Source organism: Astatotilapia calliptera, chromosome 7 (assembly GCF_964374335.1).
Source record: "Astatotilapia calliptera chromosome 7, fAstCal68.1, whole genome shotgun sequence".
Lineage (NCBI taxonomy): Eukaryota > Metazoa > Chordata > Actinopteri > Cichliformes > Cichlidae > Astatotilapia > Astatotilapia calliptera.
Genome location: NC_137428.1, coordinates 36,331,053 through 36,344,827, shown reverse-complemented (window position 1 = coordinate 36,344,827; position 13,775 = coordinate 36,331,053). Strand labels below are relative to the sequence as shown.

General features: G+C 41.1%; 2 protein-coding genes across 4 annotated transcripts in view; one reads left to right on the top strand and one right to left on the bottom strand.

The window, feature by feature from the left end:
* Positions 1 to 361: 361 nt before the first annotated feature.
* LOC113026049 (complement component C7-like) lies at positions 362 to 9,285 on the bottom strand. Its single transcript, XM_026174454.2, has 18 exons — positions 9,183 to 9,285; positions 8,999 to 9,051; positions 8,730 to 8,805; positions 7,066 to 7,207; positions 6,807 to 6,951; positions 6,445 to 6,583; positions 5,985 to 6,113; positions 5,611 to 5,854; positions 5,394 to 5,507; positions 5,123 to 5,289; positions 4,052 to 4,280; positions 3,794 to 3,965; positions 3,445 to 3,532; positions 3,201 to 3,333; positions 1,254 to 1,445; positions 952 to 1,048; positions 667 to 848; positions 362 to 562 (listed from the first exon to the last, which is right to left on the bottom strand). The coding sequence occupies exons 1-18, from the start codon at positions 9,246 to 9,248 to the stop codon at positions 387 to 389; spliced, it is 2,544 nt and encodes an 847-aa protein (XP_026030239.2). The 5' UTR covers positions 9,249 to 9,285; the 3' UTR covers positions 362 to 386.
* A 3,936-nt stretch (positions 9,286 to 13,221) lies between these two features.
* Positions 13,222 to 13,775, top strand: part of ghrb (growth hormone receptor b) — a 31,698-nt gene continuing 31,144 nt past the window's right edge. The window contains exon 1 of one of the 3 annotated variants that reach the window (XM_026174457.2): positions 13,222 to 13,454. The gene's annotated coding sequence lies outside the window, so the exon portion shown is untranslated. Of the gene's footprint in view, positions 13,455 to 13,520; positions 13,637 to 13,775 lie in introns of those variants that run through there. The other 2 variants (XM_026174460.2, XM_026174458.2) reach the window with 2 other exon arrangements.

The window sequence follows — 13,775 nt, the reverse complement described above, 5'->3', positions numbered from 1 at the left end:
TCTGCATGGAGGAATGGGCCAAAATACCAGCTACTGTGTGTGCAAACCTGGTAAAGACCTATAGTAAACGTTTGACCTCTGTTATTGCCAACAAAGGTTATGTTACAAAGTATTGAGTTGTATTTTTGTTATTAACCAAATACTTATTTTCCACCCTGATTTACCAATAAATTCTTTACAAATCCTACCATGTGGATTCATGGATTTTTTTTTTTCACATTCTGTCTCTCACAGTTGAAGTGTACCTCTGGTGCAAATTACTGACCTCTGTCATCATTTTAGGTGGGGGAACTTGCACAATCGGTGGCTGACTAAATACTTTTTTGCCCCACTGTATGTACAATGTCAAAATTTTCAGAGAGAAAAAGCCAAAACCAGCATCTTTATTATTGGCAGGGATCAATACTGATCACGTTGACCTGCTCTCCAGCACATCGCCTGGCCCCCGCCTCACATTCAGTCGTGGTCACGTGAGTGCTGCCGTCACCGGAGCTAACGCAGAGTGGAGTAGAGTCTTTGGGGCATTCTGATGCATTCCTGCACACGCATTTCCTCTCTGCTTCTGCAGTTAAAAAACACAATGGTTTTATACAGCATCCTGTCACATATACATCCTGTTTTTGGCTTTTATTGTGAGAAAAGAAAAAAAGTCTTCTATAAAGACACCTTGACAGATTGTCCCCGGCTGGCAATCCTCGCAGGATGTAAACTTCTTCTCTGGCCACCGGCAGTCGCTGTCACTGGTTAACACGAAGTTCCGGCCCATACACCGCAGAGCTCCGAGCTTACAGACATCTAGCACCATATTATGGTTTGCACGAAGTGTGGCACACAGCTGCAGAGAAGTCCTAAAAGAAGATAATACACAGAAACGGAGAGAATTTGAATTAGGTTTTATAAATAGATGGAGCATTTCCAATGTGCTAAATACAGAAATGGACATCAGCTTACGTGCACTGATTCGGCATTTTACAGACACACTCGTTCTTTCCCAGAGTCTCCCATAGTTTACATGTTAGGCCAGAAGGAGGAGAGGGAGCTGTGGGGGCTGAGGAAAGCATACAAAAAGCAGGATTCAACCATATATTAAAGCAGATATAACGTGACAAAAATTGACTGCACCTTACCAGCCCACCACCAAAATGCAGCCAGAAAAAGTTATTGAGAAGAAAATACTGAACATATAACAGCTAGAGAGACAGAAGTCACCCTTAGAGAGCAAAAAAAGAAGAGCAAGATGAAATGCATTTTACCTGCTGTACAATGAGCAACAGCAGGAGAAGGAGACCACTGCAGACTGGGAGTGCAGATGATCTCCGACACCTCTCTGTCAATCACCGAGCCCTCGGGGCAGGACAGGGACACACTGTCTCCAATCTCATAGGCTTGCTTGGTTGGTGTGGCTACAACTAAATTGTTGAGTGAGGGAATCCCACATGTGGAACCTGGAACAGGAGGACAAAGCTTTTGAGCATCAGGGAGTGAGAATTACAACAAAACTGAACTTCCAATACAGTTACTAACAATGGAAAAACTTAAAACATGGAGATCTTTAAGGTTTTACTCAGTTCTGGGACTTAATTTTACTCCATCTTACAAGGCTGTGTAGGGTTTATGATCATGCTGTGTGCCCTGTTCAGCAGGTTGCTATGTCCAAAATTCAAGTGGTTATAAAGCAGCAAGGGGGAGGTGGTAGAAATGAGGCGAAACCTGCTGGTTCCCACAAACTGTACAAAAAAGATGGGCATCGCCACCAAAGACATCACCCGTTGAAGTTCTGCTATGAAGCATCCAACCATGGTTGAGGAGCATCTCTGACTGTTAGACTGTTCATATGCTAACAAGCACTCTCATGACCTGGATTATCCTCCTTTAAGGGCCCTAGAAATGATGATCATTTACAAAATTAACTTCAACTTTTATTCAGTAAGACCTGAAAATAGCAACTGAGTCCATGCAGTCATTAAAAAAACGTTTCTTTTTGCAACCGGAGGAGTCGCCCTCTGCTGGCATTACAAAACAATGCAGGCTTCAGACGGTTCATTAATGTTGACAGCAATATCCAAAATGTAATTCAATTATCAAAGTCTTATTTGAATGATTACCCTCATTACAGATGAGAGAGTGAGAAAAAGAAAGAGACTTGGGTGAGCTACAACTTTTCTCAACAGAAACCACCTCAACCTGTCTTATGTTATGTTCTGTAGGTTTTTTACTTTCAGTGGAAGTAACTGCATTAAGTGACTTCATCCTCACTTTGAACGCCCTTACTCCCAATCTGAGGCTTCAGGTGTACATGATCCCTGTGTCAAAAAACACGGCACCCACAGCAGAATAGAAAACAACAAAATTTAAGGAAAGTTTCTTCAATCTCTTCTGAGCAACATTTGATTCAGGACGAGCTGCTCAGATTTCACAGATATCGGTCAGTGTGAAATGGGCTGCTGCAATAGGACAGATCTGCTGACTGTCTTTTAGAAAAGAAAACACATCTGGTCGTATATTTGTTTTGATAACTGACAAAAACACCTAAGAAAACAATTCTCACAGTCAGGATGGACAAGTTGTTGAAGTGAGTGGACCCAGGCCCCTTTGAACCACGCACAACACCAATAATTTCTGACTCTTTTATCATCTAATCAGACAGCAGGAAATTTTTATCCGAAGAAAATATCGTGGTGTCTCAACCAACAGATAAGGCAAAGTTTTGACTTGGAAATCACCTCTGCATTACCTCAGTAAGTAACAAAGCTGTAGCCATCCAGTTCCCTCTTTTGCTGCACAAACCTAATGCAACCTGCCTAATTGTGACTATTGAAATAAATTTAAGATGACTGCAAAAAGAAGCCTCAAAGCTCCAGAAATCTCTGAACAGGAGCACAAAATGCTCATGTGCAAAGGTGTCAAGTAATGAAATACAAATACATTGTTGCTGTACTTAAATAGAGTTGTCACTTTACGTTTTTGCCACCTCTGCTCATGTGAAGGAATCCGTTCATACATACTGAAGAATTCTCTCTGGACCAAAGCACTCATAAAACACCACATGGCACACAAAAAAATTACTCCATGACTCCAGACCCCTGAGTCCTGGCTTCTTAGCCAGTGGCTATATTCACACAGCAGTTTCTGGGATAACCTGATAGCAAAAGAAAAAATTATACACACACACAAAAAAATAAATAAATCACAAAACGTACTTTTACAAACCCTCGGTCCTGTAGTCCACTTCTGGTTTTCAGCACATGTTGCTACTGCATTTCCACTGAGGTAATACCAGTCCACGCAGGAGTACTCCACCGTGTTTCCAACCAGGTAAATATCTCTGGGATTCTAGAAAAAAATGACAGGAAAGCTCAATCATCCTCAGCCTGATGGACTTAAAGAAGATTCTCAGTCCCAAACACCAGAGGTTCAGTAGCCTCAACAGCTGCTTAGCCTCACCTGAACAAATCCATTCCTGAGGTTTGGAGGAGGCCCACAGGTTTTTGGTGGAGTTACAGAAAGACTGAAGCACTGGGGCTCCATTATCCTGAGAGCAAACAGTTTGCAGTTAGATGACTCTGATACTCCTAAATGAATGTCACTGGAGTGGATTAGTTTGCAATATCAAAATCACAACTTGTGGATCCAAATCATTAAGGACATTGCAAATAACCTTTAAAACCTTGAGATTGAAATGAATGAAAACTTTTGGTTTTGCTTTTTAAACTGTTTTATTTCATTTATTTATTTCCATTATATTGATTAAGTTACATTTACCAGACTAATACTTAAATAAAATGATTCTTACTGTAAATATTGGATGTCTGGGTCATCACAGGGCTTCTGTTCCACCTGCAGTCCCGTGCAATGTTGACCACCTCTGCTGGGGGCGGGGTTATTGCAGCTTCGGGTTCTTGACCTTTGGCCTCCAGAGCATGAGCCCCAGGAAGACCAGCAGCTCCAGCTGCCGTGGATCACCCCTGAAGAAAATCAGGAGAGCTTCAGTTTCCAGTTCTGTCTTGTTAGGAAAGGAGTTTGGATGGCACAAGGTTTTATGGCTGGTTACCTGGTTGTTCTCCAATCACAGCTCCGTTCTCGCATGCTCGTCCTGAGGTTCCCGGGCGGCAGACACAGCGACATTCGGAGCCCGTCAGCAGTGGCTGACCGTTGTTCTGACACGGCTGGCAGTGACAGGGATGCTCCTCCGCCAGGTACTCCTCTGTGGCCCTTTTTAGGTGGAGCTTCTTCAGTCCTGCACACTGCACTTCCTTAACCAGCTCATACAGAGGGCGCAGCTGAAAAAACCCAACACATTTAAAACAAATACACATAATCCTTCATCAAGGAAGGTTATTTATTATGAAAAGAAACCAAATTATATCTTCTTAAGTGCAAATGCATAGCTTGCAGAAGCCAAGCCTAAACTCTAAACAACATTTATAAAGGCAACTCTGCAAAAGATCACGTCTCACTTCACTGAATCCAAACTCTAATTTTTCCCTTCCTGTGAGTCTGTTTGAGTTTCTGCCCAAACCAAAGAGTCACTTTATTTTTTTGCCTATCCTGTTGGTCCACTTGATTGATCTTTATTATTGTTATTATTTATTTATCTATCATATTTTAAGTTATTAAAGAATGGACAGATATGGATGGGGGATGGAAAGGAAGAAAGCAAGAAAGGTGGGAAAGAAAAATAGAGGGGAAGAGGGACAGTGAGAGAAGACACTAAAAAAATCCTCTCGATCACCTGATGGAACAAAACAGAAAAAGAAAACGAGCAAAAAAGAGAACAACACAATAGGGAGACCACAGCAACAACCTAGATAAGTAGAGTAACAGAGTTTCTGAGCAGCATGCCTCAATGGTATGCTTTGAGGCAGCAGCCAAGGAAGATATAGTGTGTGTCTATGAGCGCCTGCGTGCACACCTGTGTTTTCAAAAGGTTTCTCCATGTAACTATCTGCTAGAAGCTGTGGAGAACCATAGCCCTGCCCCCGAGGGCATGAAGCAGGCACGAGTATGGTGAGGGCAGATAGGCCCCCACACCTGGAGGGGCCTGAGAAACAGTCACTTAACCAGGATGAAGCAGACAATAGAAAGAAAGCAAATAGATGTTTCACTCTTTTCACTGTTATACCTTCTGGTTTATGACTTCAGGGAAGTCTTTGACAGATGAAGCCCAGTTATCGTAAACTTCTCCATTAGCTTCTGGGTTTTCCAGATCCAGAACACTCAGAGCACCAATGAGTCCTATATCTCCTCCGAACACATTGACCTTAATGGGCATCTTGTTAACACTGCTTCCTGTAGAAAGTAAGCGGAGGTTAAATCATTTATTTGGTTTCTTTGACCCTCTATGGGCCACTGTGTATGGTTCAAAAGTCTTGATATAAAAACCTTTCACCCACCGTGGCTGCTTGATACAGATTTTGTCAGTTTTTCACAGACTGTTTTGACTTTTTTCCTGAAGAAACGGCGCTTAACTTTCCTCCAACACCTCTGGTAATCTATATCTGTCGTACCTTTACAGAAAACAAGCCAGGATCAAACAGATTATCTCTAACGTGTGTGCATTATTTTAAATTGACTAAAATGCCTGGTGTCATTAATACCAAATATTCTTACTGGTAGATGCGAGTGCCTGACGGTCTAACTCCAACAAGGCTTGGTATTCGCCTCCAAGTGAGCCCTCGGAAAGGTAGTGTGTGCCATACTTCTGGAGCACCTGATGGTAGGCCGAGTAGTCATATGTGAGGGGCAGCAAGGACAAGGCCTTCCAGAAGCCTTCGGCCAGAGTCAGATACTGGGGGGCAGAGTTTTGAAACTGGGCCAGCTCCACTTTATTCTTCAGGATTATAAGTCGGTAGGCCTGGACAACAGATGTGGAAGGAAAAACTTGAGCAAGATGCTGACAGAGCCGACTGATCTGAGCCTAGGTACAGTTTGTTAATCTCATTGGAATTAAAAAAAAGACATAAACTGTATTTGTGTATACACACCTTGTTGTTAGTAACCTCCTTGTGAAACGTGCGCCGGTCGTGCACCAGAAAGGCGTTGCTCTGGATGTGCTGCATGTAGGACCAAGAGCTCTCGTAGGATTCGTCGCTCTCGTCATTGTCTACTGTCACCTGCAGCACAAACATCAGAGTTCAGCATTTTCTAAAATCGGACGGCAGCTTGTCACATCAGCTCCGTGTTGTTCAGGCTGTCAGTCAGCTCACAACTCAACAACTGCAGGCAATTTTCTGCAAACATTTATTATCCAACAGTTGGACAAATCAAACAGAGTTTTCCTCAAAAGACCATCATCCAAAGCAAATTTGTCACTTTGAGTGAACTTTTACCTGCAACTACTTGATGTCAAATTGAGCATTCTTTTATTATCTTACTGGGTTATTCATAGGAGTCAGCTCACCAACTTTATTTTGCATGAAAACTACAGGTTCCTGTTTGACTCACCTCAAAGTTATATCTGAGGATGTTGTGTGGCAGTCTGTACAAGACTTTATGGTCACCGCTGAACACCTTCCTACACTGCCCTCCAAAGCTTCGAGTGTTGATCACACCTGCTCTCAGTTTCCCTGTTAGCACATCGTACCTGCACAACACACACACACACACACACATACACATCAGTTTTACACCAAACTGCAGCCTCAAAGGCTAGCATGGAGACAAATTGTTGAGTCCAAAACTTAGAGGAGAACCCACTGAGGTTATGCAGTCTATATTCTAGACACATAAGTTAAATATTCTCCTTCCCAAAAATCATATTCTGATCTGCAGTCACATTCCTGGTGTTGGGAGCTGTAGCTACTTACCCTCGACCTGTGAAGTCAGAGTTTGGAGGTGTTTTGTCGAGGTCACACGTGGCCAGGCTGTTGTCTTCGCCGCAGTTTCGCTCGTCCAGCCCGTCCTCACAGTCCTGGTCTCCATTACACACTAGAGACTGGCTGATACACTGACCTGCATGATGGTTTCAGTAAAGAGGTTTATCCACAGATTGCAAAAAAAACCCCAAAAAATGCTGTAGAAGGAATTTTAATTATTTGCGATATTTTTGTTTACACTGCAATTTACCAGAGTTGCAGCGAAACCTGTCTCCACAGCCTGCTTCCAGTGGACATCTTTTCTGTGGGACACATGTTTGTGTTTGAGTGGCCTCTCCTGAGCACGGCACACCGCCAAACTGGGCAAACACTTCCACGTGTCGAGTTCGTACCTGTAAAAAAAGTGATTAAAAACATGAATAGTCTTTTTGCACGCTAATACTGCTAGTGCACCCTATGTAAGCTCGCTTATTGGCATGGTCACATGCACTATTGAAGCTCAATTGCCTACAATTGTTGTTTATCAATACACTGCTTTGAAACCCACTTCCACCCCAGTTCTTCCTTTTAGCTAGTATCTGACTTCATAAATATCCAATCCTTGGTCACTCACTCCTGCTCTGTTTGGTGATGACCTTGCTTCTGCTAAGATAGAAACATTACTTCTCCTTTGACTGCAGTGGCTCTGACTAAACTGTAGGCATGCAAGTGTAATGAATAGATGGAGCGCTCTCACTGTGTTTCCTCTCACAGTCCTGAGGCCTTTCGTTTCTGTTGGCCTGAGGATTACACAAAGTGCAAATCAGAGTCTTCGTAATGGACTTGGGGGATCAGGCATCACTGAATGTGTGACTGCTGTGTAAACAATTTGTGTGTGCACTATATTCATTATGTCACAGCAAAGGGACAAACTGTGCAGAAATAATGCACATCTCTGGACAAAACACTGATCTTTAAAACATTATACTATAAGGATTGGCTTTAAAGTGAAGATCAGAAAGTGAAGATCAGAAGAGACAGAACAAAAAAAACCAAACTTGTGGGGTGATCTTTGCCTATGCCTCAAACATTTTTTGCATTATGTAACAGTTTGTTTAAACTAGGGGTCAGGCAGGCAAGCCAAAACTAAAGTTTGTTTTTAAGTTCCTAAAGATATTATTCAAAAAGTAGGGCCAAATTACCCATACAGCAAGATGCATGTGTAAAAATTAGATTTCGCTTCTAGTTCTCAAAGTAAAGCTAAAGTGGAAGTGCCATAAAGCTGCATCTTTCTAAAGGCCTGCAGGGGGCGACTCTGGCATCTTTTGTTGTCTAGAAATCTACGTGAAGAAAAAGGCCTAGGCTGTAAAAAGTTTCTGTATGATCTCAATAACTAGTTTTAGGCTCTATTTAATACAACATGACACTAATATTTTAAATTATCACTCCATTTAAAGCTCCTCTTCAGTAATAAGTGCTGTATAATTGCTACTCTTCAGAGTACGGAAGAGCAACTGCTGTTCGACATTTACACACGTCTTATTTCTGACTCCATTTTTGTTTATAACTGTTTCTGGCATGTGTGATTGTCAGCTTCCCCAGTCAAGTCTGGGGCTGTAGCTTTTCTCCCTCCATGCAGTGCCAATTTCAAAATTGCAGTTTGGCGTTCAGTTTGAGGTTTCACAACAGGACTTCTCAAATCAGTAGTTGATTTGAGATCCCATCTTTTATATACAGTCTATGGGTTTAGAGCTGTTTTAGGACTGGAGAGTTGATTCCGAGGCACTCCTTGTGCTTAAGTGTCCTTGAGCAGGAGTAGAAACACAATTACTCGTTAGAATTTACAGTGCCTCAGGCTAAAAGGCACTCTATTTACGTGCAAAGCTTACATGTCTCTGCTGCATGTAAGTGAATGCTGAAGCAGTTCCAATGTACCTTTGTACTTGTGCAGCCATCACACTCAGACCAGTCTCCATAAGGCCCCCATCTGCAGTTTACAGGCTGCTGACAACTGGGGATGAGGATGGGACAGTGTATTCATTGCAAAACAGTTATGTTATATTATATTATTTAAAATGAACAGATAGTAGAAAAACCTTTGATAATGAAAAAAAAAAATCTAAACTATGATTTTTGACAAACAGTGTACCAGAGATAAGTTTAACAGCCAACAGTGTCAAAGATTTCTGCATGTGTGCACCTACCAAACAGGAGAGATGAAGGCAAGTGACAACGCCAAAGCAGCAGCCAAATTCAGCTGTGAAAAAAATGCAGGGAAAGAGTTCATTTAATGTAAAAACTCCTCATTTAATAGTAGTTATGCTCGATTAGCCAAAAAAATACCTCCCAATTATTTTTAGATATAATCTAAATTTGATAAGTGCTTACCTTCATGATGTGCTCCTCAGAGTTCAGCCGTCTCCTCTGGACTAGCACAATAGCACTCAGGCTCATATAACCAGCTGGAGAGGGTTGGAGGAGGGTTGGTGGTTTTTACTCATTAGAGTTCAGGAATTCCCACACTGAAGAAACACCCACAATTCATAAGCCGTGAACAGAGACTTGGCGTTCTTTTCCACTGCTTCCATTTCTCCACCAAACTTTGTGTCACTGTGTGTCTATTTCCAGTAAAAATATGTGATAATCCTGTTTGCCTTGGGAACAACAAGAACGGTGTGCTGTTTTTTTGTCCTTTTTTCATTGTAGGAGAAAAGCAGCAGCTACGTCACAGCTGTTTATCCTGGATAAGGCTTCCATAAGCTGAGTCAGCGTGATTTAGCCAAAGGTCACATAGACTCATATTTGAAAACATTCGATTTTTTTGTTGCACAATTCATGTAGAAAAGTCCCAGGTATTAAATACTGGCATAAGTCCAGATGCCTTCATTTCAAGTACTTAAAACTCCCGTCAGAGGTAGAACTTATACAGGCAGACTGGATTATAGCCCAGCAGTGGTCTGTCATTATGCAACAAATAGCTGCAAGAAATAGTTCAAGTCTTAGGAATTAACCAGGATTTTTACATTAATTGGTGCTAAAATGACGAAGTTGCCCTTCGGTGGTCTAAACATAATGTGTAAGGCATGATTGAGAAAGCAGAAAATCTTTCACCTGGTGTGTAAAATCAGTAGATCAAGAAGATATTACGTGTGAAACTAAAAAAATAGAAAAGAAAGATCACACCCAAAAAATGTAAAAGTTTGCTAATGATGTTTAAAAGCACGGTAGCCTCTATTTTTGTCAGCCTGATGGAGCATAATAATAGAAGCTGTAGTTCTATTGTGTTTCTGCCTGTGTGCACACTTGGTCCTCTAGAGGGCACTGGTTACCACTGTGACAGTATCACAAGCCTGTGCTGTAGTGGTGCTTGATGGATGCTCAGGACACAGGACTATAAATTCTTGCTCATGTCTTTTTTTTTCTTTTTTTTTTGTGAAGTGTTGTCGTTTGGGTGATTAGTATTTTGAATAATAATATAACTCTAGCATCAAATGTGCTAGAGCATTTGCTCTTACTATTTTTTACATACTATACTGCTGAGTGACTGTCTGCTCCTCGTCAAATACATTTCATTGCAATGTTGACCCTGTGCTAACTTGCATATGACAAATAAAAACTGAAACGGAAATGTCTTAGAAAGATTAACATGTTTTCTTTCCCTAAACCTTGCCAAAGTAACATGAATATATGGATTTTACACACATGATACATAAGTGAACACTCACACTTGTACAAACAGGATATTCACTATAGGCCACACAACACAGCACAGACTCATTTTGCACAGCAGACACACTCCACTTGAAGAACTACACATAGGAACCAGTTTCCCATGAGGCCTTTCAGGGGGTGACTTCCAGGTGAAATCCAGGTAACAGTTTAGTAAAATAAGAAGGCATGTATGCAACAATAAACAAAACAAAAAACTAGTATGGAGATAATTGTTAAATATTTTGGGGACGTCTTTATTGAACCTCTGTAAGTTATGCCAAATACATCTTCTTCTTCTTTCGGCAGTTCCATTTAGCGGTCACCACAGCAAATCCTCTTCCTTCACCTCACTCTCTTCTTGCATCTTCCTTTGCCACACCAACCCTCTGCACGTCCTCCTTCGCCACATCCATGAACCTCCTCTGCGGCCTTTCCCTTTTCCTCCTGAATATATCCACCACCCTTCCCCTGCACATGTCTAAACCATCTCTATTGGAATAAATTCAGGATTCTTACTTTAAAATACATCAACATATGAAAAAAAGTCAACCTATTTAATGCATCTTGGTAAAGATTCAACCACATCTGCTCTTCATCCGACCAAAAACAAAGCAGCTCCAAATCATGATGATACTGATGATAATAATTTTTATGAGATTCTTTGAGTTACTGTGACTGAACTGTAAGAGCAGTCTAAGTATATACCTGGTGAGAATTTCAACATATTAAATTAACAGGGTGTTCTGTGATTTTGTATCCTCTTCCCCTGAGAGTCTAATATCACTAACAGCAGGCTTCTTTTATAACCAGAACTTTTCACCTATATTGACTGAGTTTGCGTCCTATCTCAAATATCAAAACTGCAGAATATGTGTGTGTCTCTGTGTGTGCTATGAGATCCTATATGTTACCCTCAAACCACCCAGCATGTGGAGAGTGCTGGGTGGTTTGAGGGGTGGTCTGAGGACAGGGTCAAAAACAAGCTGTAGCTGACATATGATTGGGTAAGGACTCACATGTACTGCTGAATGGAAAAGCACTGAAATGTGACTCCACAGGCTGGGAGGCATTCGCTCTGTTAGTCTACGTGTAGAGTCCAAGCTGAAGCTGAGCTTTTTTCAGCCATTTGTTAAGTTTCTCTCTCTCACAGTTTCTCTCAGCACCCACGGCAGCTACCAATTAGCTGTAAGAGCTTTATTAAAAAGGTTGACTAATGCACGTAATTATGTAAATATATTAAATTGTTTAGATGATACTGTGTTATCCATTTTTTTCCCAGAGCATTTTCAACATTGACAGAAAAATATTGACATTTTTTATAAAACAAATAAAGACAAATGCACATGACACACTTATGATTATTGCAAAGGACAAAAGGTGAGAGTGAAAAAATACAAGACTAAGAAAATACTAAAAGGTTTAGTTTTTTTGTAAATTTTGTAAATCAACAAGAAAAAATTGTTAAAATTGGAAGAAATAAGGCAAATGTTTTGGAAAAAAATTGGTATATTACTTACTCAAAAAAATAGAAATATATAGGGAAAAAATAAAGATCTAGCAAATTCACATGAAAAAATATGAATTTGGTCATATTCAGGAGACAAAAAGTGTCATATTTAGGAGAAATTGAGAAACACAAAAACAGCAAATTGAGAAAAAACGTGGCAATTTTTTGCATTTTGCAAGAAAAAATTGTCAATATTGTCAAATATTGACTAAATTGAATTAATGAGAACAAATGCAGATTTATTGTTAAATATGTGACAAAGTTATTAGAAAAACCTGAAAATTTCATGAGAAAAAAACTTTACAAGACAAAAGCTGCCAACAAGGCAAATTTGGGAAAAATAAATAGCAAATGTCCACTTCTCCTAAATTTCCCAGCATGTTCTTCTCTTGCCCTAACATATAGGATCTCAGTATTTGTGACACCAACTCAGTACATTTAGGCATGTAAAAATGGTCAAGAGGGGCAGGCTGTTGTGTGTATTTCAGAAACTACTGATCTAGTTTTCCCACACAACCATCTCTCGAATTTACAGAAAGGACACTGAGTAAGTGGCAGTTCTCTGGGTCACAAGTCCTTTTCTCTGGTAAAAAAAAAAAAAAAAGGTACTTGTTGATGACAGAGTTCACAGGAAAATGGCCACACTGCTTCAACCGCAAGACATCAGAAACTCAAATAACCCATCATTACAACCAAAGTGTGCAGACAAGCATCACATCTTATGCAAAACTTTGAGGCAGATGGGCTACAGGAGCAGAAGACCACACCAGGTGCCACTCTTGTCTGCTGTGAACAGGAAACTGAAGCTACAATCCACACAGGCTCACCAAAATAGATTTCTGCTGTGACATTTGGATGGAAGGCTCAGAATTTGGCATAAACAACATGGATCCCTGGATCATTTACCAGCACAGCCTACCTGATCGTTGCTAACCTTGCCCATCCCTTTATGAGCACAAAGGAGAACACACCATGTCTCAAACTGGTTTCATGGACATGAAAATGACTTCACTGTGCGTAAATGGCCTCCACAGTCACCACATCTAAATCCCACAGATCCATGAAAACAGACAGGAGCAAGGTGTACCTAATAAAGTGTCCGGTAAGCGCCTTCTCACTGTTTTCCTGCTGTTCTCAGACTCCACCGGTAGATGGCGCCACTCTTTGCTTCTCCACAGCGTAAACACATCACAGCTGCTGCCGACTGACACACAGCGAGGCGTTCTTCGACAGCGCTGCCAGCTCATCCCGCATTCTGTGAACAAATACAAAAATAAAAGTAACATAAAAACCATCACGGCTCGCAGCAGAGATAATCCGGAGGTCATTTTTTCCTGAGCGAAGTAGGAGTTTTAGTTTTTTTTTTCCTTCTTGCGTGCGTTCGCCTTTGCCACAGCTTTACCCAGGACAGCAGTGAGACCTCCAGGACCGAGCACACTGCGGTGAGTTACAGATGTGTGTTGTAACCCACGCGGATCTAAAAGCCACCAGTGGATCTGGGAATCCCACACGCAGTAGATTAAGCCTTGCTTGTGTTGTGTGTGATACTGTCAGAGCTTCTCGTTCACGTTTTCATGAGGTTAGCCTGAAGAGGGGAAAGGACACAACTCCGACTGTGTAAACAGTAAGGGTGCTGCCACCTGCTCATTACATTTGTTTAGAACTACTTTAATACTAATTTAATTTTTACTTTGGTTATTTATTATTATTACTTTGAGAAAATACTAATTAATCAATTAAGCTATGTAATGTTTCCAAGCAAA

Excerpts from the sequence above, each read along its gene's own strand:
- LOC113026049 (XM_026174454.2), bottom strand. The coding sequence starts at position 9,248 with ATGAGCCTGAGTGCTATTGTGCTAGTCCAGAGGAGACGGCTGAACTCT. Across the intron at positions 5,508-5,610 it reads TCAGGCACTCGCATCTACCA|GTACGACAGATATAGATTAC; the intron begins GTAAGAATATTT and ends TTTTCTGTAAAG. Across the intron at positions 1,049-1,253 it reads TGTTGCTCATTGTACAGCAG|CCCCCACAGCTCCCTCTCCT; the intron begins GTAAAATGCATT and ends TGCTTTCCTCAG.